General features: G+C 39.7%; 1 protein-coding gene and 1 pseudogene across 2 annotated transcripts in view; one reads left to right on the top strand and one right to left on the bottom strand.

Moving 5' to 3' along the window:
* LOC121327469 (BEN domain-containing protein 4-like) overlaps positions 1 to 1933 on the top strand; it is a 29138-nt gene extending 27205 nt beyond the window's left edge. For both annotated transcript variants that reach the window (XM_041271550.1, XM_041271540.1), the window contains exon 5: positions 900 to 1933. In XM_041271550.1, coding sequence (XP_041127484.1) covers positions 900 to 1120 — 221 coding nt within the window. In that variant the 3' untranslated portion in view covers positions 1121 to 1933. The remainder of the gene's footprint in view (positions 1 to 899) is intronic.
* An 8189-nt stretch (positions 1934 to 10122) lies between these two features.
* LOC121328765 lies at positions 10123 to 23610 on the bottom strand (annotated as a pseudogene).
* Between the last annotated feature and the right edge of the window lie 3640 nt (positions 23611 to 27250).

The raw sequence follows: 27250 nt of genomic DNA, 5'->3' as shown, positions 1-27250 counted from the left end.
AATCTGTTGCTGTTTTTTCTTTTTTTAGATCAACTGACCTGACCCCAATATTTTCAGAATATAGTGTAGGTGTTAAAGCTGTAGACTGTGCCTGACCATGCAAAGACAAGCGCTGCAGTGTTCAATAGTCCTGTAGTGTTACTGTGGTTTTATTATAAAATACACAAAGCCGTTTTTGTGGGTTGGAATCCTTTTTTTTTTTAATGTCTACTGGCTTATGCTGTTTCCTTTTAAATATTTTGCCTTTTGAGAGGTTTTTTTTTTCCCACTGTGTGCGCTATTCACAAACTTTTAGGGTCAATTGCCGAGTACCAGTGGTTTAGTCCATGTCAAGCAGACTAACTTCAAAACTAGAAAACCCTGAAGAAGTAATAATAATAATAATAATAATAATAATAATAATACAAACACTGGAAATGCACAGTATGCAGTGGAAGAGCATTTGAAAGTTTAAAATTACAGTGGCAATTGACCATGATCCATTTTTATAAGGGCTGCAAGGTTTTATTACAATGCTTGATAAAAATGTATATTCCCTGTTTATTCCTTAAAAACACGATTCATAAAACAGTCCTTAAAAACAATCCTTAAACTTGTCAATGTACAGTAGTGTAATATGATCCTATAGTGTATGTATTCTTAGGTTATATACAGTAGCTGTATACGCACGGTACTTAACCCCAATAAACATACAAGACTATTCTTAAACAGAACAAGCATTGGGAACGTCTGTATGCTGGAAATAATGTGAAGTTTTAACAGCATATTTTCAAACTGAGGCATGGCTAACTTTACAGAGACATCTGTGAAAAATAATTTCTTACAAAATGACTTCTTACTTCTGTACAAGCTGCAGTGTTCCTAATGGAGTTCTTGCATTTGTATTTGTTTTCTGTCAGAGTTCATTAGAATGCACTGTGCCTCCAATCCAGACTGGTGGATGCCTTCAGAAGAGCAGATCAACAAGGTGTTCAGCGATGCTGTCGGTCACGCTCGGCAGGGCCGGGCAGTGGGGACCTTCCTCAGCAGTGGCAGCAGCATGTACTACGAGAGCTTTGAGAGCCACCTGTCACAGGATGACTTGTTCCTGAAGGGATCCCAAGACAGGTCCGGGGACTGAAACAGGAGTTAGATTCTGCAGCAGTTCAGTATCACCACTCCTCTCCTTTAACAAAACTGAAACAGAGTCACACAATTATTTGGGCATTCGGCGGCACAATGCACCGTATATTTCATGGAAGAATATGTTCTGGATTAACTTGTCTACTGATGCTTCACTAGAAGCTTGTCTGTCATATTATTTTTGGTTTTGTATCTGCAACTCTGCCTGTTCTTAGACCCTTTGTGACTAGCCATTGGTCTTGAAATGAGAGCTAGAGGGGTCCCCAGCTGCTTTCAAGCACTGCACGTTCAGTCCCTCATTTCTCACTGCCTTGTGGCTCCTGTAGCCTGTGTAGGAGACAGAACTGTTGAGTCCATTCAAATACAAAACCCAGAAGAGCTGCTAGCAGGATCTTCAGTATATAGATCTTTTGAGAGGCACGTCTAAGTTGGAGTCATCAGAGACTGCATCATTCAGAGCTGGATGAAACACCTGCGATCTTCATCCTCTCAGTAACATTCATCTGAGTCTGGATGAGGTCTCGGGCTGAGACAGCCCTCAGCAAGCATTATGTGTATGTGAAGCCCTGTAACTTCCTGTAGACTTCAAGGGGAGGAAAACCACCCGCAGGACTCAATCAGCTGAACCTTTTCTACCGAAAACAGTGGCCTACAGAAAATCTCAACAATCTTACCCAGTTGCTTACCTGGAATGTTATCGACTTCTAATCACATTGCCCAGATCCCTCTTTTCACATGTACAAATTTTCCATGACGAATTTAAGTCATACCAAAATCAGTGCCGAACATAACGGAAAGCCTCTTTTTTTTTTTTGGGGGGGGGGGGGGTCATTATTCAAGACCTCTAATCCGACTTCTCTTTCCTTTTTGAAAAGAGGCCAATGTGTTCTCCGGTACCACAATACTTTTGGACTTGCCAATAGTTCTATTCTTAAATGCTGTCTTCTTTTTTTGCCTCAGAATTACTGACTGTTTTGCCAAATGGTTACTTCTTACTAATGATGTAGCTGTAACCAAGCCATTACTCATAATGTGTGCTAAACTAAACTCTTAAACAATATGCAGTCCACCCGATGATTTATGGGTGAAAGCCACGGATGACCAAATAGTTAGAAGTGCTGTATGTGAGTAAGGGTTGCTACCAGAATGCAGAAACATTGTGCTTTCATAACTTAATAGGCTTTTCATCCTTTTTAAAATTTATTTTTATTTTTACATAAAACCATTGCTATTATTTTTCCAGTCTGAGTATGTGTTCTATAGTTGCACTTTTTACAAACCGGTATTGTCTGATTTGTGTTGGGGACACACATGTTCATGAAGTATCCCCGGCAGTGTATTGTTTGCTGCTCCGTTAGACCTGCCATCTCCAGGTGAATTCTCTCCTCGTGATTCAGTGGGGAAAGGTCACCCTGAAAACAGGGAATTATCAGAGAAGCACTTTACTGTAAAACACATCTTGTTTTCTGTCCCTGTGCCATCCAGCACAAGCTGCTTTCAGTTCAGCAGTGCTAACTGTTGGGTACATTGTGTCTTCGACACGAAGATCTTCAGTTTGCAACTTAAATTTGAAATGATGTATTCAGTTATTACAGAACACAGCTGCTTAGTTTTCATCCACTGTTGCCTCCATACAAAGCACTTGTTTTAATCTAAATCTAGAGGATCTCTTCCACGTTACCTTGGTTGCCTTTGGTGAGGTGTGCATAGGTTGATTTACTCTGTAAGATGTGTTTCATGAAACCCGTGTGTAACATATACACAGATTTTTGTATGGAAATTAAAAGTTTTAAATTGATTTAATAACAATTCCTCTCAGCAAAACTAATTTAAATGAGGAAAAAAGTCCATCAATTAAAAGCAGACAGTTTCAATGTGCAGTAAATTCATTGATCCAATGTAGCACTCATTTCAAAAGCCAGGTGACATTTGTATTAAGTGCCAAATGCAAGAATAAAGGACGTCAATGCTTTCATCATCAAAATAAAATAAAACCGAAAGATTCAAAGATCAAGGGAGATACAAATTCTGTTGAAAGGAACAGCAACATCTACTGTGTGTAATACAATGCATTGGAATGCACAGTAAGCTTTGATTGGTGCTTTAAAATTCTGGAATGTCTTCATTAAGAGAAAATCAGAAGGGTAGATCTACATTTGTTTGAAAAAATTAAATAATCCCCCCCCCCATTAATATATAATTAAGCTCAGCTAGTATGTAACCACCACTGATGCTAAAAAATATGCCTTGTAATTGGAGTACAGGTACAACAAAAAGCAAATTGATTTAGAGCTAATAATAGTTATATACTGTGTCATAGATGTTCAAATATAACTTTCCATTGGCCCTTATTTAAGCAAGTCTGTAATACTTGTACTTTCTAAATTAAGCTACTTCAGATTCTACTTGAAAGAAGAACCTTAGCGACTTATTGAAATCTGTCTCACTGGCTGCAAAGCACGTCAAACATCAGTATAAATAATTGGTTGCATGATGACTGCGAAATCCTCTCTATTCCTTCTGTCTTATTCCCTAACAAGCCAGCGGCTTCCCCTAATGAACTGAAGTGCTTTGAGATCATTCTCTGTGCCTAGAATCAAGAATTGACAGGCACTAAACGAACCTAGGACATATGATATGACATTAAACCAGAAAGAAAAGTATCAGCATTAAAAGTTTCCTTTAAAATGGTGTGTTACAAAAATGTATAAGCTTGATTGAATTATTGCATAGGCTCTGTACATATCCAAACTTTACCTTAAGTTAACATTAGCACACATCTATAAGATTCAAAGGGCATATATTAAACTAGACATCTCAAGATGTCTTCCAGACTGCTCAGAATTGGTGTGTCTCTACGAGTCCAAAATAAGAGAGCACACTATTGCATTACACTTTTAATCCTTCATTCATCAAACATTCATTATATTATAATATAATATAATATGCAGGTCTCCGATCATTCAAAAACACATCTCAAACTATTTGAAACGCCTTTGTAAAATAATTGTCTGTTAGTAAATCTATTTGTTGCAAAGGTGATTTGCCTTTGAACATCAAGGTAATTTAAAAAAAGAAATGTATTAATGCTTACCAGGTAGAATGAAAATAGTGAATATGTAATGAATTGTCCAACTTAATTTATGTATTTTATATGCTCAAGTGACTGGTCATGTAAACACTGTGAAGCAAATAGTAATCTTATCTATTTTTTTTTATTGTGATAGCCATTTTGTACAAGATTTTTTTTTTTTTTTTTTTTTTGCTGTTGTCTGTTATATCAAAAGTTACACAAACTGTATTGTATTGAACTGAAGAATTCCTTACATTATATTTTAAAACTGTTGCATTTCAAGGAAGAACATTAAAAGTGCTTTAAGTCCTGTTCCCAAAGTTTTTTGTTTCTCTATAAATGTAAAATTATGGGATGGAAATGTCATTATAGTTTAGCAGAAAATTGTCCAACTGAACAGCTAGCAATATTTGCATGGAAAATACCTTATGCACATTTAGTTTTCAAAAATACATTTCATGTTAAGCACATAGAGATGTATTCATTGATCTGCCTCCCTTTAAATAATTTATACCCCTTCTCCACTGGCACACCTGACCCATGAGGGTTGGGTACGGCACGGGTGTGGGTGCTTCTCCACTGGCTCTTTGTCCAGCCGAGCGAGAACCAAACCGTGGAACTCCAGCCTCACAAGACATCTGTATCCGGCTGCTAGTCGAGCCAGGGGCGGGGTTAAGGATTTTCATCAGTACATTGCATCAGTCAGTACACTCCAGAAAGAAAAAACAACAAACATGGCGGGCAGCGAGTGTGATGAGAGAAAAGTAGAGCCTTGGGACGCTGAGGAAGTGCTGCTTCTAGTTTCTCTGTGGGCAGTTAGAAGTGTTCAGAAAGATCTGGAGTCGTGAAATGAAAAAGTTTATGCCCTTGTTTCTGACGATTTGAAGCAAATAAATATAAACCGTGGGTAGGGTACATTTAACTCACACGCACAAAAACAACATTCTACCAAATTTCTCATCCTTGACCTTTATTGTATTAATAAAACAATTACGTAAAAATAAAAAAACAATTTTAAACTTATTTACAAAAAAAGTCAAACAATTACATTTTTTTTTTTTTTTGACAAAACGCCTCTCCTGGTCTGACGCTTGGAGGCGCTATTATCCCACGCATGGCACCACGTGTCACAGAGACGGCCGAAGTGGGCGGTGTCAGACCCAGGAAAAGGAATGAACACAAAGACAGATGATGTGAAATGATGATGACGCTTGCTTGCGCTGGTTTATTGGAAATAAAATGTTTAAACACGAAAACGGAAACAGGACACGGCACTGGTAGCCAAAATAAAACAGACAAACAAAAACGGACTAATACTTAACAAAAAACGGTGAGCAGCTAGACACACAAACAAGGTGAGTTTTAAATAAACAAGTATCGTGCTGGTCCCACCAGCACGTAATAGCAATTGAAATATTTAATTCTCCTACACACTCCCGTTCTCCACTCACCGAACACCCAACCTCGAGTATGTGACAACGTGCATTTGTATATACTGTTGTGCTGGGATTCAATTACCAATTAATTATTCACTTGAATCCCAGCACGTGAATTAAAAAGTGCAATTCCCCGTGCTCACATATTACTACATTTTACTTGCACGTGAATCCTCGTGCCTAAATACACATATACATTTTTAAACACTCGTGTTACACAGACCCGTTTATATCCCGTGTACCAATGTCTATACGCCAACATTTAAACACACCACACGCAACACATAACAGATAATATACACAGGGGCGGGCACTTTGTCACATATACCCCCCACCCCACCCCACCCGTCGTAATGCTGACAGCGGGGTAGTATTCTCGTGCCAGGGTAGTCCTGGCAGCGGAAAGGCTGCTTGGGGTGTGGTCTCCTGACCTTCCCCCTTCTTCGGTGCTGGCAGCTCCCCTTGGTGGGGTTCCGGCCACAGTACTTCCGGCTGTGATGCGGAGCGACGGGCAACCCCAGGTGATGCGGAGCGACGGGCAACCCCAGGCGGGCGGTGGCATCCTTAGCGCAAGCGATGAGCTTTGGCTCTCACGGACAAGTCCTGTTCGGTGAGGGTTGGCCCCACCCTTTTCGGCCACGAGGTTCCTTCCCGGTGCTCAGGGCTGGGGCTGCAAGGGCTGCTGAGGACCGCCAGCATCTAGTCCTGGTCCTTCTGGTGCAGGGAGAGGCAGCTCCTGCTCATCTCCCCCTGATGGAGGTGGAGGCAGAGGAAGCTCCAGCTCCTCTCCTCGTGATGGTGGGGGAAGTGATACCAGCAGGCATTCACCCTCTGCTGGTGGGGGAAGTGATACCAGCAGGCATTCACCCTCTGCTGAGGGACAGGGACCCAGCAGGCATTCACCCTCTGCTGGTGGAGGCGGCAGAGGCAGCTCCTGCTGCTCTGCTCCTGCCGATGGAGGTGGCGGAGGCGTGTAGTCTCCTGCCGGTGGAGGAGGCGGAGGCGTGTAGTCTCCTGCCGGTGGAGGAGGCGGAGGCATGTAGTCTCCTGCCGGTGGAGGCAGCTCCTGCCGGTGGAGGAGGCGGAGGCGTGTAGTCTCCTGCCGGTGGAGGAGGCGGAGGCGTGTAGTCTCCTGCCGGTGGAGGCGGAGGAGGCGTGTAGTCTCCTGCCGGTGGAGGAGGCAGAGGCAGCTCCTGTCTCTCTGCCGGTGGAGGATGGAGGCAGCGTAGGCCGGAGGCAGAGGCAGCTCCTGCTGCTCTGCCATGGAGGCAGAGGCAGCTCCTGCTGCTCTGCTCCTGGCGGTGGTGGCGGAGGCAGAGGCAGCTCCTGCTGCTCTGCTCCTGCCGATGGAGGTGGCGGAGGCAGTGGCAGCTCCTGCTCTGCTCTGCCAGGTGGTGGTGGGAGGTGGCATGTAGTCTCCTGGCGGTGGAGGTGGGAGCGGCATGTAGTCTCCCCTTGTTACAGGGGACTGGTGCGGCTCTCCCTCCCTTGCAGGAGACTGGTGCGGCTCTGGAGACAGCGATGGGACCTCTGCCTTCCTCTTCCCCTTTCCCCTTCTCTGCCACCTCCTCCCCTTCCTCTCCTGCGGCAGTTCCTCCTCTCCTTCCTGGTAGGGGCAGCGCACCACCGGGTGCCCAAACTCCCCACAGGCAAGGCACCAGCCCTGGTCCTCCAGACCACCGAGGAACTCCTCCAGGTCCTGGCAGCCATCTCTCCAGTCCCAGCCTTCCATGTTTTTTTTTTTTTTTTTTGACAAAACACCTCTCCTGGTCTGACGCTTGGAGGCGCTATTATCCCACGCATGGCACCACGTGTCACAGAGACGGCCGAAGTGGGCGATGTCAGACCCAGGAAAAGGAATGAACACAAAGACAGATGATGTGAAATGATGATGACGCTTGCTTGCACCGGTTTATTGGAAAATAAAAGGTTTAAACAAACAAACAAACAAACAGGACACGGCACTGGTAGCCAAAATAAAACAGACAAACAAAAACGGACTAATACTTAACAAAAAACGGTGAGCAGCTAGACACACAAACAAGGTGAGTTTTAAATAAACAAGTATCGTGCTGGTCCCACCAGCACGTGATAGCAATTGAAATATTTAATTCTCCTACACACTCCCGTTCTCCACTCACCGAACACCCAACCTCGAGTATGTGACAACGTGCATCTGTATATACTGTTGTGCTGGGATTCAATTACCAATTAATTATTCACTTGAATCCCAGCACGTGAATTAAAGTGCAATTCCTCGTGCTCACATATTACTACATTTTACTTGCACGTGAAGTGCTGTGCAATCCTCGTGCCTAAATACACATATACATTTTTAAACACTCGTGTTACAGACCCGTTTATATCCCGTGTACCAATGTCTATACACCAACATTTAAACACACCACACGCAACACATAACAGATAATATACACAGGGGCGGGCACTTTGTCACAGCACCCAACAAAAAAACAACTAGAAAACACAACTATCCTTAAAACGGAGTATCTTTGGCAAATCTTAGTTTTTAAAACCTTTTTCCCCCTTCAACAGAACTATAGTAAGTAGATATAATCAGTAAAATTTGTGGATTACAAAGATATAAATATATCCTAAATATATTTACAAAATATAGCGATACCATTGGTCTATTAATGTCTTTACCATCATTTGTTTGCGCATCTTTTGACAAACTGAGTTAATAACAATAATTAATAACAACTGTCTTTCACTGCATGTGACGTCAGTAACACAGCTGGTCTCTGCAGTGGAAAAACAACCCACTCTCCTTAACCACACTGTGAGGGCTCAGTTTTCAGTGGAAAAGAGGTATTAGTAAGACCCTCTCTGTCGATTTGCATGTTTACTTGCAGAAATACTCTATAGATTTACATACCTTGTACATGTCCTCTTTTTGGGTGACCGTTTCTTTTTCATTATTTCAGCCCTTATACATTTCCAGACTTCTAAATTGTGTTAGAAACGTCACAACAGTATCTATAGTAGGATTAGAAAAATAATTCAAAGAAATAGCAGTACTTGATCATTGTATATAACAGTTATACATAATTAAGGTTAGAATCCAGCATTTCTGACATACTGGAAAATTAAATTGGAAAATATTAATTTGCTTGTCCTGCCCCTTCACGATGAAGTAAGCATTGAAATATTGGTACTCTCAGAGTTATAGTACTAGTATGTGTTATTGCAACACTTAAAATAATCCTATTACCATATTAAACTATTCTGAAGCTCAAAAAGTGATTTGATTTTAGGTGACTGCTTTTAATGAATGGATAAAGTTCCATCTCAAGGGCCCCTCGTGGAAAAAAAGAAACATGTTTTTTTCAGAAAAAAGAACATGTATGATGAATCTGGAAACTGTAATACATAATACTTTTTTTTTATTATTACTTTAGTCAATTATTAGAATATACCTATACACTCCATCATATCATTTTTAAGGGTTCAAGAAAAGACAAAAAGGGTATCTAAATAAAACTTACACACCAAGCCTTTTTTTTTTTTTTTAAAGACCAAAAATGCTTTGTTTTTAATCACAAATATAATTATTATTTTTTTAATACTGTACAGCCATTTCTTTTCGGCAGCAAGTGTTTATTACACCCAAAATGTCACCACCTAATTTAAATAATAATAAAACTAAAGTTTACTTTTAACAAATAGGACAAATTAAGAAATCTAGGCAAAATTATGTGTGTGTGAATATAAATATAACCAGCAACTCTAAATAAAGACAGATTGTTTGAAAGGGGCAGTGTCATTTACAATATATGGGGTAATCAATTAATCGGAAATGTGACAATGGTATCTGCTAAAATACACATAAATATGATTGCAGCATGTATTGTTTCTTATTTTAAATCTTACAGTAGTCTCTCATTGACTAGCAAACAGACTCAGTATTTTTATAATTGTTACAGGTAGAAATTCAATGTTACAGCAGTCCTTGTCTTGCACTGCGTCGTATGCTATGGTAGACAAACCTCTGCTCGCTACGCTGTCCTAATTGGACCTATTGACTAAAGAACAATAACCCTGTTACCGTTTTCAACCTTTATTTTTACTCATGTTAAAACTGACAGACTTCATCAAGGGGTCGAAACTTGTCTTTATCTTAGTTGTTACTGTTTCTACTTAACTTGGATTCTTACTGGACACCTACATTTATTTAAAAAAACAAAAACAGTATCTTATTACCTCCGGAGTCTCTATCGGATTTCGACATTAAAATAGAAGGGCAAGCAATTCACAAATCGACGTCAACAAGTATTACCACTACAGCAAAGATGTCAAGTGTTTTCAGTATGTGATAGGGTGCAAGACGTATGACCGGGAACAAGCTACAGGGTACGCCCTTCTGACAGCCTAACACATGCTTATAACGAGTATTCAAGTCTAGTGCGTCAGCGAGTTCTGTATCCTGGTAGTTCCAGCACTGGAGGTTGGGTTCAGCTGCTCCACGGCAGATTAAAAGATCTCCAGACATACGGGTCGGACATCTGGATTACATTGCCGAAACAGAACACAATAATCTCTGAGGTTTTGCAATAGAGCTCACATTGTGAGGTACACAGAGCTAGCCTAAATGGTTAAGGACAATTTAGTAAAGTGTCCATATCCTTCAATAATTAAATAATTGAGGTAAAATCTAAGAAACTGAAAATCAAGAAGACAAACTAATGCCATCAGAAGCTAAAATGTTTGCTTACTGGACACTAATAAAATCAACCTTCTTTTACTGAAGATCCAAGGTAAAACTACATTGCAAAACATGGCGCATACTAAAATCAAGTTAAAAAACAGATTCTGCTTGATAAAAATCATAACCAACTTTGTTATTAAATCTAGTTTTTTTTGTGGAAACCCATTAATCGTTATTTGCCTGTGTTTACATTCCTATCTTTAGAAGGAATTACCCGTGCAGCCAGCACACAGCAACTAGTCAGACCTGCTCTGCCTCTATTTTCTTTGAACAAACTGCCCTTTATGTTTAATCTTCTGAGTGTAAATATACTTGACGTGGCTTCTAAGGTCTGTTATTCTTGGAGAGCGAGGAGCTACAGTTAAATACAAATGTTAGAAGATAAATTGTCCTAGCTCACGTTAAGTTCCTTCTCAAGCCTGTCTAATTCAGCCCCCAGGGTGTCGATAATAGTCTCTCCATGCTTCAAATTAAGTTTTCAAAGTCCTCTAGAGTTTTAACCTGCTGAATTTCCTGGGGGAAAAAAAGAGGAGCAACATTACTTAATACTGAAAACAACCCTTTTTTAATTTTTTTTTTTATTAAAATCACTGCAGCTGTTGCTTTTTCAAGCTGCCTTTTGCATTCTCTTGTAGTGAAAAAAAAACAATTCAGTCTAATCAGGGGTATGCTACCTGACAAGAGCAGATAACTTATCAAGTTTTAATGTATGTACACACACGTATGTACCAACAGCAGACATTAAGAACATGAACGACCGATTAGAAAAACAAGGTTAGTATATTTGAGTCCTTTCATATCAATAAGTTGTTAGGACAGAAAAAATAAATAAAAATACCTTACAGCCCTTGAACACTACACAACAATTGAGGACCACATTGTTTCCAGAATGTAACCCAGTCCTTCAATTAAGACATATGCACTTTCATTAATGCACTATATATATAAAAAAAAACACACACACACACACACACAAAAAAACATTACAGAACACTGAGCTATGAAATTGGTCCACAATTTGCACTCATATACAGATCAACACAAAGGAATTCACGGCTGTGTGCTGATACAATTGTTGCAGCATGTACTGTTTCAAGGAATCACACAGCACTCTGAGGTGCTTCAGTGCATAAAAAGTGATAGATTATTAGATTTGGGGATGCAGAGCTAAAGTCAAAATGCCAAAAACAAATACCAGTTATTAGAGATGTGTTTGTTCCTTAGGTACATAGCAGAGACTAGAACAGGAATGCGAAAGGAATAACCTGGCACAGGAGGCGAACATATAATGAAATGTGAAAATGTGCAAGGATGAGATCAAAGAAGAACAGATCAGAGTTGGTAAAACAAGACTATCAGGAATGAAGCAAGGAAATAATTGGTGTCCATAAAGAATAGCAGAAGTGCTGAATGAAGATGCATTGTACCTGAAGTTAGGGTTGGAACAATAATCGAAAATATCGATAATCACAATCATTTTTTTGCAGCGATAAATGTATCGCACCAGCAACAGCGAGTGGAAGTGACAGCGAGTGGGAGAAGTACAGGCGTGGAAAAGTACAGAGCAGTTTAGAAGCAGTAAGGAGAAACTGCATCTTGAATTGCTTTAATCAGAAAACAGAGGACACTGGGGAAACACAGCAGCAGCAGCTCAAAGTCTAACAGCCGCGTGTGTTTTTCTGATAACAAACAAGCTGAAACTCGGAGCAGCTGATTCAAATTCAGCGCCGTTCTGAGACATGGGCGAGGGGAGGAGCCAACAGCACAGCAGAACAACGCAGTTAAACGAGGCAGTCTTCCCAGCGACAGCGAGTGGGAGAAGTACAGGCGTGGAAAAGTACAGAGCAGTTTAGAAGCAGTTTGAAAGCAGGCTGACGGCTGCAGAAGAAACTAAACTTCAAAAAAAAAAAAAACCCTCAACATGGTCTTCAAGCCAGTAATCTGTGACACCTGCTTGATGTGGGAAATCCGAGAAAACCCAGCGGAGCTAAACCAAGTGTGCGTAAAGTGCCACGCGATCCAGGACTTGCATAAACTAGTAAGTATGCTAGAAATGGAGCTGGAAAGCTACCAGACTGAAAGCTACCAGGGAGATAGAAGGTCAGAACAGCTGGGTTCAGGTAGGCAGAAGCAGGGAAAAAAAGAAACTTCGTCAAACACAACCACCAGAAATCAAAACACCAACAGATTTGAGTCACTTCAGAATTTTGATGAGCAGAACCAACAACAAGAGAATGAAAGGAACAACATCCAGGACTGTTGGGGACTCCATACTGAGAAACACAGCAAGTTCAATTCGCAGTTTGGACCCCCTTACTACAACAGTGTGCTCCCTTCCGGGAGCCTCGGTCAAGCACATCACTGAGAACGTGGACAGGCTCCTGGAACGAACAGGAGACGACCCGGCAGTAGTCGTCCACATTGGTACAAACAACATTGGAAGAGGCAGACCAAAAACAAATTCAGAGAGCTAGGAAGGAAATTAAAAGAGAAAACCGAAACTGTGATATTTTCTGGTATACTACCGGCACCTTGCAAAGGACCATATGGACATTAATCAAAATGCATGGCTGAAGACGTGGTGCACACGGGAAGGCTTCCACCTATCTTGATCATTGGACCACATTCTACAATGAGGACTATCTGTATAGACGGGATGGACTGCACTTAAATAACAAGGGAACCAGTCTACTTGGAGAAAAGATCCTCGAGCAGGTTCAGAAGCATTTAAACTAGAAAGGAAGGGGGAAGAAATCAACAAAAAAACAGAAGGGAGACCGCATCAAAACAAGAACAACAACTCAGGTAAGACAACCATTAAATGTATTTATCTAAATGCTAGAAGTATCAGAAACAAAATTCTAGAACTTGAAGCTACTACACTAACAGGTAAATATGATGTGATAGGTGTTACAGAAACGTGGTTGTCTGAGAGTGATGGGGACGAATATAATATTTGTGGGTATACACTATATAGGAAAGATAGGCAGGACAGAAGAGGAGGAGGGGTAGCGCTATACATAAGAAACAGTCTTGAAGCCCAGGTGTTAAACCTGGACAAAGAAAATAAAACCGAATCAATATGGGTCAGAATAACGGACAAAAATTCAAAGGGCATAATAATAGGAGCATGCTATAGACCGCCAGATTCAGATGGTGATCAAAATAATCTGTTATACAATGACATTAGAAATGCGTGTAGCAAAGGAGAAGCCATACTAATGGGGGATTTCAACTTCCCCCATATAAAATGGGAAAACCCGGTGGGTAGCACGAAGGATGAAATAGAAATGGTGGAAATGACAAATGACTGCTTCCTAACACAATTTGTCAAGGCACCGACTAGAGGGGAGGCATGCCTTGATTTAGTCTTTTCAAATAACGAAGATAGAATAACTAAAACAGAGGTCAGAGAACCACTGGCAAACTCAGACCACAACATGGTCTCATTTGAAGTGTTTTTTAAAACCCCAAAAGTAATGACTAAAGCTAAGGTTTACAATTTTAGAAAAGCAAACTATGAAGGTATGAAACAGAGACTAACAGAAGTAGATTGGAGTAAAATAGAGAAAACACCCACAGAAGAAGGATGGTTGTTCTTCAAAAATGTAGTACTAGAGGCGCAAAACAATTACATCCCTAAAGTAGACAAATCTAAATGTAAAACTAAATTGCCAAAATGGTTTAATAGATCAATTAAAAAAAATATTCAGCAAAAAAAGGCACTTTACAGAGCATTAAAAAAGGACCAAAAAGAAAGTACGCAGAAAGAGTACACAGAACTGCAAACGCAAGTCAAAAAGGAAGTTAGAAAGGCCAAGAGAGAAATAGAAATGAACATTGCTAAGGGAGCTAAAACCAATTCCAAAATGTTTTTCCAATATTACAACAGCAAGAGAACATTCAAAGAGGAGATTAAATGTTTAAGAGATACAAATGGCAAAATCGTAGATGAAGAAAAAAAAATAGCAAATATATTAAATGATTACTTTTCACAAGTTTTTACAAAGGAAGATACTGACAACATGCCCCACATGTCATCCAGTTCCTATCCAGTTTTAAATAACTTTAGCATAACTGAGGCAGAAGTGTTAAAGGGACTAGGAGCTCTTAAAATAAACAAATCCCCTGGGCCGGATGAGATCCTCCCAGTAGTACTCAAAGAAATGAAAGAAGTAATTTACAAACCGCTAACCAAGATCATGCAGCAGTCTCTTGACACAGGGGTGGTACCGACAGACTGGAAAATTGCAAACCTAATACCGATCCACAAAAAGGGAAACAAAACTGAACCAGGTAACTACAGACCAGTAAGCCTGACTTCTATTATATGCAAACTTATGGAAACTATAATAAGATCCAAAATGGAAAATTACCTATATGGTAACAGGGTCCTGGGAGACAGTCAACATGGTTTTAGGAAAGGGAGATCGTATCTAACTAACTTGCTTGATTTTTTTGAGGATGCAACATCGATAATGGATAATTGCAAAGCATATGACATGGTTTATTTAGATTTCCAGAAAGCTTTTGACAAAGTCCCGCACAAAAGATAAATTCTCAAACTGAACGCAGTTGGGATTCAAGGAAACACATGTACATGGATTAGGGAGTGTTTAACATGTAGAAAACAGAAAGTACTTATTAGAGGAAAAACCTCAGAATGGAGTGTGGTAACCAGTGGTGTACCACAGGGATCAGTATTAGGTCCTCTGCTATTCCTAATCTGCATTAATGATTTAGATTCTGATATAATAAGCAAACTTGTTAAATTTGCAAATGTCACAAAAGTAGGAGGAGTGGCAAACACTGTTGCAGCAGCAAAGGTCATTCAAAATGATCTAGACAAGATTCAGAACTGGGCAGACACATGGCAAATGACATTTAATAGAGAAAAGTGTAAGGTAGTGCATGCAGGAAATAAAAATGTACATTATAAACATCATATGGGAGATACTGAAATTGGAGAAGGAATCTATGAAAAAGACCTAGGAGTTTTTGTTGACTCAGAAATGTCTTCATCTAGACAATGTGGGGAAGCTATAAAAAAGGCTAACAAGATGCTCGGATACATTGTGAAAAGTGTTGAATTTAAATCAAGGGAAGTAATGTTAAAACTGTGCAATGCACTAGTAAGACCTCATCTTGAATATTGTGTGCAGTTCTGGTCACCTCGCTATAAAAAAGATATTGCTGCTCTAGAAAGAGTGCAAAGAAGAGCGACCAGAATTATTCCGGGCTTAAAAGGCATGTCATATGCAGACAGGCTAAAAGAATTGAATCTGTTCAGTCTTGAACAAAGAAGACTACGTGGCGACCTAATTCAAGCATTCAAAATTCTAAAAGGTATTGACAGTGTCGACCCAAGGGACTTCTTTAGCCTGAAAAAAGAAACAAGGAGCAGGGGTCACAAATGGAGATTAGACAAAGGGGCATTCAGAACAGAAAATAGGAGACACTTTTTTAAACAGAGAATTGTGAGGGTCTGGAATCAACTCCCTAGTAATGTTGTTGAAGCTGACACCCTGGGATCCTTCAAGAAGCTGCTTGATGAGATTTTGGGATCAATAAGCTACTAACAACCAAACGAGCAAGATGGGCCGAATGGCCTCCTCTCGTTTGTAAACTTTCCTATGTTCTTATGTTCTTATATATATATACACACACACACACACTGACTGCACAAAACATTAGGAACACGTGCTCTTTCCATGAAATGGACTGATGAGGTGAATCCAGGTGAAAGCTATGATCCCTTATTGATGTAACCTGTTAAATCCACTTCAATCAGTGTAGATGAAGGGGAGACAGGTTAAAGAAGGATTTTTAAGCCTTGACACAATTGAGACATTGATTGTGTATGTGTGCTATTCAGAGGGTAAATGGGCAAGACAAAAGTGCCATTTAAGTGCCTTTGAACGGGGTATGGTAGTAGGTGCCAAGCGCACCGGTTTGAGTGTGTCAAGAACTGCAGCGCTGCTGGGTTTTTCACACTGAACAGTTTCCCGTGTTTATCAAGGATGGTCCACCACCCAAAGGACATCCAGCCAATGGCAGGCCAGTGGTCGAAACGGCTCATTGATGAAAGAGGCCAAAGGAGGCTGACACGAATTGTGCAGACCAACAGATTAGCTACAGTTAGTCAACTGACAGTCCAGTACAACATTGGTGCCGAAAGACCCATAAAAGAATGCACAACTCGTCATACCTTGACACGAATGGGGTATGATGACCTAACAGAGTTCCACTTCTTTCAGCAAAACACAAGAAACTGTGGTTGGAGTGGGCTAAGGAACGAAAGCACTGGACACTGGAGGATTGGAAAAACATTGTCTGGTCTGATGAATCCCGGTTCCTGCTGTTTCTTGCTGATGGGAGGTCTAGGGTATGGAGAAAACCACATGAGTACATGCATCCATCATGCCGTGTGTCAGCATTGCGGCCTGGTGGTGGTGGTGTGATGGTGTGGGGTGTGTTTTCATGGCACACATTGGGCCCCTTGATAAAAGTGGAGCAACGTTTGAATGCCACAGTATATCTGAACATCACTGCCAATCAGGTGCATCCCTTCATGGCAGCAGTGTATGGATGGATTTTTTCAGCAGGATAATACCCCATGCCACAGGGCTAGGATTGTCCAGGAATTGTTCCACCAAAATGACAGTGAATTCAGCTTACTGCATTGGCCTGCCCATCTGTGGGATGAGATGGAACAAGCTATTCGGAGTAGAGATCCACTACCAGCCAACTTGACACAACTGTGGGAAGCATTGGAGCCAACATGGGCCAGAATCCTTGTGGAACGCTTTCGACACCTTGTAGAGTCCATGCCCTGACAAATTCAGGCTGTTCTGAGGGCAAAGTGGGGTGCAAATCAATATTAGGAAGGTGTTCCTAATGTTTTATACACTCAGTATATATATATATATATATATATATATATATATATATATATATATATATATATATATATATATATAGTTATATTTACATGGTCTGTTGCTATTGTAAAAGGGTAGTTGCATAAATAGAAGAGAGTTAACTTTTAATGGAAGGATGGAAGGAGAGGCGGTTTATTTGATTTAACTGTTTGCATACAAGCAGTGATGTGCAAAACTCAATATGTTCCTATACAACTATATACACACACAAACACACACACACACACGCAGGTTTTTTTTTAACCTAGTGTGATTCTCTTAATGGAAGATTCGCCACAATAGTAAAGAAAACAAATGCTTCCAGGTAACAATATCAATTTAGTTTTGTTATGTAATACATTTGGTGGCACCTTATTATGAAAGTAAATGTCATTTAAATTAACAATTGTGCACAAATTTCTTATAATATATAATATATATCATATATATATATATATATATATATATAATATATATATATATATATATATATATATATATATATATTGTTAAAATGTATATTAAAACATGAACTACATAATTTATTAATAGACAAATTACAATAGGTGTATTTTTATATTCACATTTGTTCTGGGCACCCACCAGAAATTTAGGAACTGTGCATATACTGTCTAGTATTTTTCTTCTAAAAGCAGTGACTTAGACTGCCAACTATGCTGCCGATAAACATGATTATCGTCATAATTTACAGACGATAATTGATAGCTGAAAATGTCATTATCGTCCAACCCTACCTGAAGTGCATGATGGGTTGGGCTTTTAAATAAAAAGGACTGACTGGGCAATAGGCAAAGCTAATAGGCTGTCTCTTCCTTTTGGTCCTGGAGCTGCAAATGAGGGTGTGGATAAGGAATCTTGAATGCTGACACCGTGAAAACATGAAACTCCATTTCATTCACCTTCAAACTCCTGTTTCTGTTTCTGTATAAACTAAACAAGTTTGATACTTACAATTATATTTTACTTCACATGCAAACAACACTTACATACATTTAATATCTGTTCAATGTCTTGCTTCTCTAGGTAGGACCTGGTTATGACTTGCCCATCGAAGTCTACTTCTGCCTTGAAGCGTACTTTGCTCAACCCAATGTCTATCCTTTACATCATGCACAGCCCTGGAACAAACAAAAGCATCGACAAAGAAACAGTTAAGATGAACAAGCGACCTTGCAGGAGCACTGTTCAAATGTACAACGAAGAAAGTGACCAGTTAAATAACTAGCCTCCCCTAGCTTGTTTTTATAATAGGGATGCACTCTGAACTTAGCCTATTGCTTTTCTATACGTTCGAGGTACCACTACAGTGATGCACTCATGTATTTAAATTTAATATAAATAGTAAAAAAATACAGTATAGTTTATTGGGCATTGGAGTAATACAGCTGCAGAACAGGACCGGATATGACACCAACTGCAGCAGCAGCAGCAGCAGCTTTAACTCTGTTAGCCTCGCTTTTGAAATGCAAAGCTGAAGTGTAAAATGTTGCTACTGATAATCAGAGGTGATAAAACGAATTTTAAAACCTTGCTTAGCACTCATTGAAGGCTCACTTTATTTTCACTTTGACTAGAGGGACAACGAGTTCACATTCTGTTTTAATGTACAGTAATAGGAGATTAATAGTCCCATGTTGGGTTGCATATAGGAAATGAATGATTTTGCAACATATGAAATGACTGAAAAAAGAAATTTAAAAAGTGCTTTAAGCCAATGTACAGCACTGTAGCAGGATGCAAGGGAAAATAGTCAACAAAAAATGAACAGCAGCATACCAATAAGGCACCTGTTTCAATGTATTGTTTTTGACCCTAAATAAGGTAATATTTATAAAAACTGACCACTGTTTAACATTCGAGAGATGATGAAACAAGGTTGTTGTTGGTTGTTAATTTCTAGTTATCGGCATCGTTTGAGAAGCTGTCCTACCACGGAGTAAGTAGAGTATCCCTATGTGGCGTGCTTACCTTACAGCAGGGTCGCTCTCCAGGAACTCAGTGAGTTTCTGTACCTGCTCTGGCTGGACAGGTCTTCCCAGAAGTGCCTCGGTATTGGTGTATATTAGGAATGTAGACACTGCTCCTAAAAGTGTTCCCACACCCAGAAACCCCAGGCTATCACAACAGGGGTTCCCTTTGGTTAAGTTACTTAATACGTGGGTCGAATGTAAGTGAAAAATAGGTACTCTAAATATAATTTCTCCCACCAGCTGTGTCTTTAGAAGCAGTTTGAAGTAAGTTCAGCAAAACAATGACATCTGGTGGTAAACTAAACAAAAAAGGAAATTCCAGGTTAGCCAGTCCGGCTGGAAGACTGACACTGTCAAATAGCATGATAGTTACTGTAACATGAGACAAACAAGGGAACAGGGCATTTCAGTCTTGACTTAAAAACTGTCAGTCCCAACTTCCCTGATGAAAGAAGGAAGGGCATTCCGTAATTTAGGGGCTCTGCATGCAAAAGCCCTTCCTCCCATGTTGATTTTGTTGATCTAGGCATAACCAGCAGCCCCGCATCCTGTGATCTCAGAGTGTGATTTGGATGATACGGGGTCAGTAACTCCTGCAAATAACTAGGTGCTAATCCTTTTAGGTTAACAGCTAAATCTTAAAACCTAATCTATACTGCACAGGGAACCAGTGTAAGGAGGCTAAAACAGGGCTAACCTGGTCACTATTTTTTAGCAGCTGTTTTCTGAACGAGCTGCAAGAAGACACCACACCTTTTGGGATACCAGAGAGAAGTGCATTACAGTAATCCATTCTAGATTAAACAAAGGCATGCATTAGTCTCTCGGCATCAGATACAGAAATGTCTAGCATATTATTAAACGTTTGACCACTTCTTTAGATTTTACACTTTTAAAATTCCCATCCCTACTCTCCATTACCCTGTTCACACTTGCATTTACAATATACCGATACGATGCCACTTTCTGTCCTAACTCACTTTTCAACACCAGTACAAGACCAATACTGTTGCAATATACTGGTCCACGTGTAAGCTGATTTACATCGATACACTTATATCAAAGACGTTCTGTATTACACCAAGATACTAAACTCAAGAGACTCGATGGAGCTCAGTCACACTGTACGCAAAGGGTTGTGGGATAAAGAGAGCTCGGGAGAAGATTTTCTATTGACTGTCAATGGAGTCGTGTCGGACTGAACTTATATTATCTCCAGGTTTAAAAATAAAAAAAAAAAATTGAGAAGTCTAGTTTACTCTTGCCCAGGATGTCTCGACGAAAAACCCAACCCGTAGGAATGAAAAATGTACTTTTCTGTACAGATGGGGAATGTGCAGAAAACAGAGACGAGCCTGTTACACAGTACTAAAGCAGATGGGTGCAATTATAAAGCTTTATTGGTATTAGTTGTCAGTTTGTATATATTTTTACTAGTGTAACTTATCTGTAAATATAGACAACCGATACATTAATTAAAGTGGCATGACAGAAGTAAAGGCAGAGTTGAGAATCTTGGTAATACATTCTGTTGTCGTACAGATCCACCTGTCACACTTCACTACTCAGAGACACATCGCAGCTGTGTCAGTATGAAACTGGCTGTTGTCTGGGTTTTGTTTCGATACAGTTATACCGTTACCACAACAATAACAACTCCAGTGTGAACAGATGTTGTGATACTGTTCCACGACGACACCGGTATAAACATGCAAGTGTGAACAGGGCTCATCACAATCAAATCAGCATGTTTGAGCATTATCTGTGCCCTGCTATGAACCAAAACTAAAATAAACTAAATTCAGCTTTTACAGATGTATAATGTATCTTGAGCCACTCTGAATATTTTACTTCAATTTCTGAAAAACAGGCACACACCATATTCATAAAATGAGACTCCTCTGATTTCAGCACTTTTCTTGGTTTCATTGATCGCCACAAAATGTTGTTTGAAAGAAAAGAAAAAAAACTATTAAAGAACAGCAATACTTTGAGCTTTATTAAAACCTTTTTTGAAGTGCCTATCAAAGTCACCTGAAAGAATATTTCACATGGGATTAACAAGGTAATACAATACATCTTTACATACCTTCTTCTGAGAATAGTGACCCCGCCAGAATGCAATATGCCTGAAGATAAAAAGTAAATACAAAATTCCTTAAGTAAGTTTGTCCAAAAAAAGAAACTGCTGAAGCAGATCCCTGGGTGCCTTATCTGTACCCCCACTTTCAGGCAGAGTTCATTTCATTCATCCTGGGATCCACAAATTATTTCTTGAAGCCAGAATATGACCTTCCTCTTTAATAAGGCTTGTGTTTAGCAGATTTCCTTATTTTAACTGTAAAGCATCATTCTGCAACATGCATCTGGATCAATATGGAAGACGAACAGCTGAAGCGGCACACTAAAGAACTATGTTCAGCTCTCTGCAAAGACTGAGTTGGGGCATTATCTACTAGCCCCACACAAACTGCTCCCATGAATACAAATGCTAGGTACACTGACATTATAAGAAGCAAAGCTGCTGCCAGGTATTCAAAGAGGAAACACAACAGCAGGGACAAATGGGCTCAAATACAATACCATGACTAAATTGCTCTTACGCAAAGTAAAGATTCGATAGGCTGAGGGTTCGTTAGGCCTATAATCCCATGGTACCACGTAAGGCCAGCTCCCATCATGAAGATGCAAACACCACTTATGAGGGATGCAATGTAGTGCATGTTTGAAAAAACATACCTAAAAGACAGAGAATACTAGCGATACATTTTGTAGACAGGGTGCCTAAGACACTTCAGAAACATACTTCATTTCAAACCTATGAACCATAAAACATACTTCATTTCAAACCTATGTCACTTTAATCTAGAACACAAGTTATAGAATTTGACCCTGAAGATGCTGCTGCGGTAACCAAGGCAGTAACAGACTTCCTGGAAAGCAAGGCAAGTCAACTGAGAACTTAATGTACTACTAGCTGTCTTGGTTTTATAATGAAAAAGAAAATTCTTTAAGAAGTGCATGTTAGAGACCTATGTAGTTAATGGAAGTACCAATGTGGTAAGAATGGCTGCAATTACTTTAAAAATGACCCGGTTTTACAGGTACTGTATGCCAACATGCTTTCTTTTCATGAATAACGATAATGACTTAATGCAATGGTATATTTAGAAACCAATAATTGGTTAACTTTGCTTTACAATTCTTGCCTGCTCGTGGAATAAGAATTTGTAACTAGAAAAGAAAAAAAAAAAACATCTTACGGATGGCCAGGGTCTGGGTTCCTTCCTGACAGGCTGACTGATACCCAATGCAAGCAATTCCTCTGTAGAGAAAAACCCAAAGCAGGAATATTATTTTAAGGGAGGGAATCGTTCAGTGATGTTTTTCATTATTTTTGTCTGTGTTTTGATATCCTAGTTTTAAAAGCAGCATCACTTTGTGAGGTGCCCATTCAGCTTAGGCATGAGTGTTGTGATCAGTGGTTGTCAAATTACACAGGAACCTGGCTACACTCATCTAGATATTAACACTAGTTCTCTTACAGTTTCGAATTACTTGCTATTGGTTTTCCTTTTCACATCTAAATGGTACAAACTGCAAAAGAAGATGTTTAAATCAATAGCTGTACTGAATATAACTTACATGCATATAGCCACCGTCATAACCTTTCCTGGTCCTTGTAAAAAGGTTAACCTCTTGCCAGAACGAGGCTGTGGGAATGAAGAAAACTAAATATACATTATAAAAACTTTCTTCACAAAGCAAAAGAAATAAAGTATTTCATTATCATGGTAACAAAGACACAGAACCTTACCTTAGTGTCGCCTAAAAAATCATTGTACTCCTTTGGCAGCTTCTGATTTTGAAACAAATCTGCCTTGAAAAGAAAAAAAAAAACTCCTTAGAACAGCAGGGTATTCAATGAAACATAAATCCCTACTAGAGGAGAAGAGTACATTTACAATTCTGATGACTGTGTTCTAGAACCACACCAAAATTCTGCATTCTTTACTCACCATCACAACCAAGCACATTACATAGAAGCCTCATACACAATTCAAATGCAAATCTTTTCCAATGATTCAACTTTTTTTCCTAAAGTACCAATTCAGTCTAGGATTTTGAAATGAACCATATTGCATCTAGGCATATACATTTCCAAAGACAGGTTTGTTATTACATAAAATGATTAACTGGGGTTAAAGGAATTTCGGATCTCTGTAATGGACCTGCTTTCTTTATACTCTCTTTCCACTTCTTTCCTCAGCTTGTGTTCTCTGCCAAGCGCCTCATGGCTTCCCCTCACCTCCAGCTCTCTAAAGCAATACACAGAAATCATAATTCCACTTGCTTTAACAGCTCTGTAACGGAGAGATCTGTGCTGACTCTGCTGACGTGTTCACAGGGCTGCAGGAAGAGGGCGGCAGTCGCCCAACAACCACCTGTGAGTCATGGCAGTGACACGGGGAGGTGGGAAAGTGGGTGTGTGGACTTTTCCCATCTCTGAATGGCTGAGAGGCGCGTCTTGGGAGATTGTTAGCCCTATAAATTAACGCTCCGTTGTTTCCTCAGGGCTGCCCTGTTAAACATGCCGAGAGTGCGGAAGGGCTGGTCCAGGACCGAGAACCAGTGGGAGAGAAAGAAACGGAGGTTCAGAGCGAGACATTGAGGGCGGGGAAGTCTTGGGCAGACCCCTGATGAGTATATCAGAGCAGGCTAGTGAGCCGGCAGTGTAGGACTGTGATCCGGGTCGCACGGGCAGCGGCGACCAGGATATCGCTGCAAAGTGCAGCACCTTTTCTTTGTAGTTTTGTTACTGTTTTATTTTCCCTGTTTCCTTGTGCCTTCTGTTTTGAATTATTGTTTCGAACATAAGAACATAAGAAAGTTTACAAACGAGAGGAGGCCATTCGGCCCATCTTGCTCGTTTGGTTGTTAGTAGCTTATTGATCCCAAAATCTCATCAAGCAGCTTCTTGAAGGATCCCAGGGTGTCAGCTTCAACAACATTACTGGGGAGTTGATTCCAGCACCTGCAAGGGCGCCGGTATTGTGTACCATCGCTTGGTATGCCCGTGGTTCTGTTTACCATCATTGGTAAATCAGACAACGAACCCACAGCGCCATCTGCCGGATTAAAGAAAAAATAGCACCCTGAAATAAAACTGGGCACCTGTGCGGTGTTGCCAAATTCACCTGTCTGTCTCCTGTGTCAGTAAATTACCCACCACCCTTCCACAAGCTCTTCCCATTTCTATAGCACGGTACATCAAACACAAGCTAGAATTAAATCATTACAATGCTTACCATATTACTTTGAATTAACGCTGCAGCATTTATTTTAAATTGCTAAAAACAGCTGCAATGCTTATTCAAGGGCGACGGTAATTAGAAGTACTATGGTTTTCAAAACTTTGCGGTATTTGACGGAGGGGTATATTGAAGTTTATTTCTGCGGATACAACTTGATCAGGACGGTGAAGAAGTTCTATAACTTTCAACTGAAAGCTGTTGATCTCGCAGATCAGTGTTTGAATAGGTGAGGACACATACCAGTGTAGCGTGGAGAGGGAAATAATAACGAGACAAATGTCAATTCGACACCGAGCAGGTCGGTTTATTTTCCCTTTATTTTCTTACAGCAGTTTCTACAAGTCACAGGGCTGAACTCTCTAATATATATTAAGATGAATTCATCCCGTGGTTATCCCCTAAACAGCAACGCTACAGTGAAAGAGCCACTAGCCTGCCGACACCCCAGAACACCACACCCCCCACTCTCCGAACTTCCTGGCTGGATCAGGATTCTGCAGCACCTCTTATTAGCCAAAATACAATGCATACAACCAAAACACAAATGCATTCAAGAAGCTTAAATGATGAGACAACACTCCTGCATTACAACTAAAATCTATTACTTCTTTTGCTAATTCTTAAATATATACATATATTTATTTTAGTGCTGCTGTATCAGTATATAGTGCTGTGTAACTGCGCGATTCAATTTTTTGCTTGGGTAATTGTATTCTTTGAAATATACTTTATTCAAGTTTATTCAATTGATTTTGTTTCTATTTGTAATGTTTTGCCATACTATGTTTTGAATGTGTTTCTTTATTAAGTGTTGCATTTATTTGAGCTAGGGTAAGGAAAAAAAAAATTTACAAGTTTCATTATTGAGGGCGGTGTCTATTACAAATCTGAGATCTGATTGTGCCACTTATTCAAGGGCGGCAGTAATTCAAAGTAATACAGTATTTAGAACAGCCACCATGAATATGGCTGTCTTAAACACAGTAGGGTAAATATTCACATAGAGAAACATGCTTTTTTAAAATTCTGCACAGAACAAATATGCTTCAGTCCACCAAAGAATCTACAGCATACTAGTATGTGGGCAAGCTATAAAAAAGAATGCTGGGATATATAGTGAAAAGTGTTGAATTTAAATCAAGGGAAGTAATGTTAAAACTTTGCAATAGAATTATTCTGGGTTTAAAAGGCATGTCATATGCAGACAAGCTAAAAGAATTGAATCTATTCAGTCTTGAACAAAGAAGACTATGCGTCGATCTGATTCAAGCATTCAAAATTCTAAAAGGTATTGACAATGTCGACCCAAGAGACTTTTTCGACCTGAAAAAAGACACAAGGACCAGGGGTCACAAATGGAGATTAGATAAAGGAGCATTTAGAATAGAAAATAGGAGGCAGTTTTATTTTTTTCCCACAGAAAATTGTAGGAGTCTGGAACCAACGTTAATTTAGAACGATTTGTAGATTTTATTTTTCACTTTGACAATGGACTTTTTTTGTGCTGACCATTGGCAAAAACTTCTAATCAAATCCATTTTGATTCCATGTTGTAACACATTAAAATGTGGAAAAGTCCAAGCTGTGGTACTTTTGAGAGCCATTGTATATTTTGCAGCTGTCTTTTTTTTTAGAAGTCATTTACATTTTTATTACACAGGTGCAACTTCCTTCCCTTCAGAGAAATGTCTGTTCCTGTTACTTATTTTGGCCCTCACTTCAGAAACCCATTGCTCACATCTGAAGAATATCTGTGCTAGCCCATCTCTATGGACATTAAGAGGAATTACTAGTAAACAAAGTTTTTAAAAAGGTAGTTATAGGAAAGTATCTTTGTGAAGTAATGAAATGTGTAATACCATGCCTAAAGCCTTTGGTTGTTGGATGTAAAACTGGTAGAAGGAAAAAATTGTTTATGAAAGGAGCGTGATAGTGGGTGTCTAATTGTAACTGCTCTGCAAGAGGCAAATGAAAAGCACTGAGTCATGCATCGTTAAGGAATGGCAAACACCCCAGAAAATCCATTCGGAGACAATTGGAGACTGAAGGGGAAGATGACAGCTGCAGAGGACTGTAATGTCTGAAAGTCACTAGGAAATCCAAAAACAGAATGCAGGTAGCAAGTTATATAAACCACAATGGTGCACAGGGAATCTTAAGGAATTTATGATATGGCAACTTTATTGGGAACGCCCTGTTACACCCGGCTATCTTCATTGAAATCACCACAGCTCTCCGTGTTCATTCATGAACTATGCTGTTTATGTTACAAACACAATGCAGGGAAAGTGCTGTCCCTTTCAATAGGGAACAGTGTACAATGTATTCAACTCAAGAAAAGAAAGGCTTATTTGTCTATATTGCAGATAACACATATAAAACTGCTGTCAAAACAAAACCCAAAACAATTTTGTTGGAATTACACTATAGTTGTCATACAAAGCACACATGCAAAAGGTCACAGTAAATTACAGCTGAAGACATTATCGCACACAACCATTGCAGCAAGCCCTAGACGGGTCCAATTTCAAACCACCAAATTTATCATTCCTGCTGATTTAGCAGAACACAAAACACATATGGATCTGTGGGCTTTCATTTACCAGCGCAGTAAAGGCTAAATTACTGTGCTGATCTGATTTGAAAACCTACAGGGACACACTAAAT

The sequence above is a fragment of the Polyodon spathula genome, chromosome 2, assembly GCF_017654505.1.
Source record: "Polyodon spathula isolate WHYD16114869_AA chromosome 2, ASM1765450v1, whole genome shotgun sequence".
Classification (NCBI taxonomy): domain Eukaryota; kingdom Metazoa; phylum Chordata; class Actinopteri; order Acipenseriformes; family Polyodontidae; genus Polyodon; species Polyodon spathula.
Note: the sequence above shows the minus strand (reverse complement) of the source record. Positions and strands in the feature narration are given on the sequence as shown.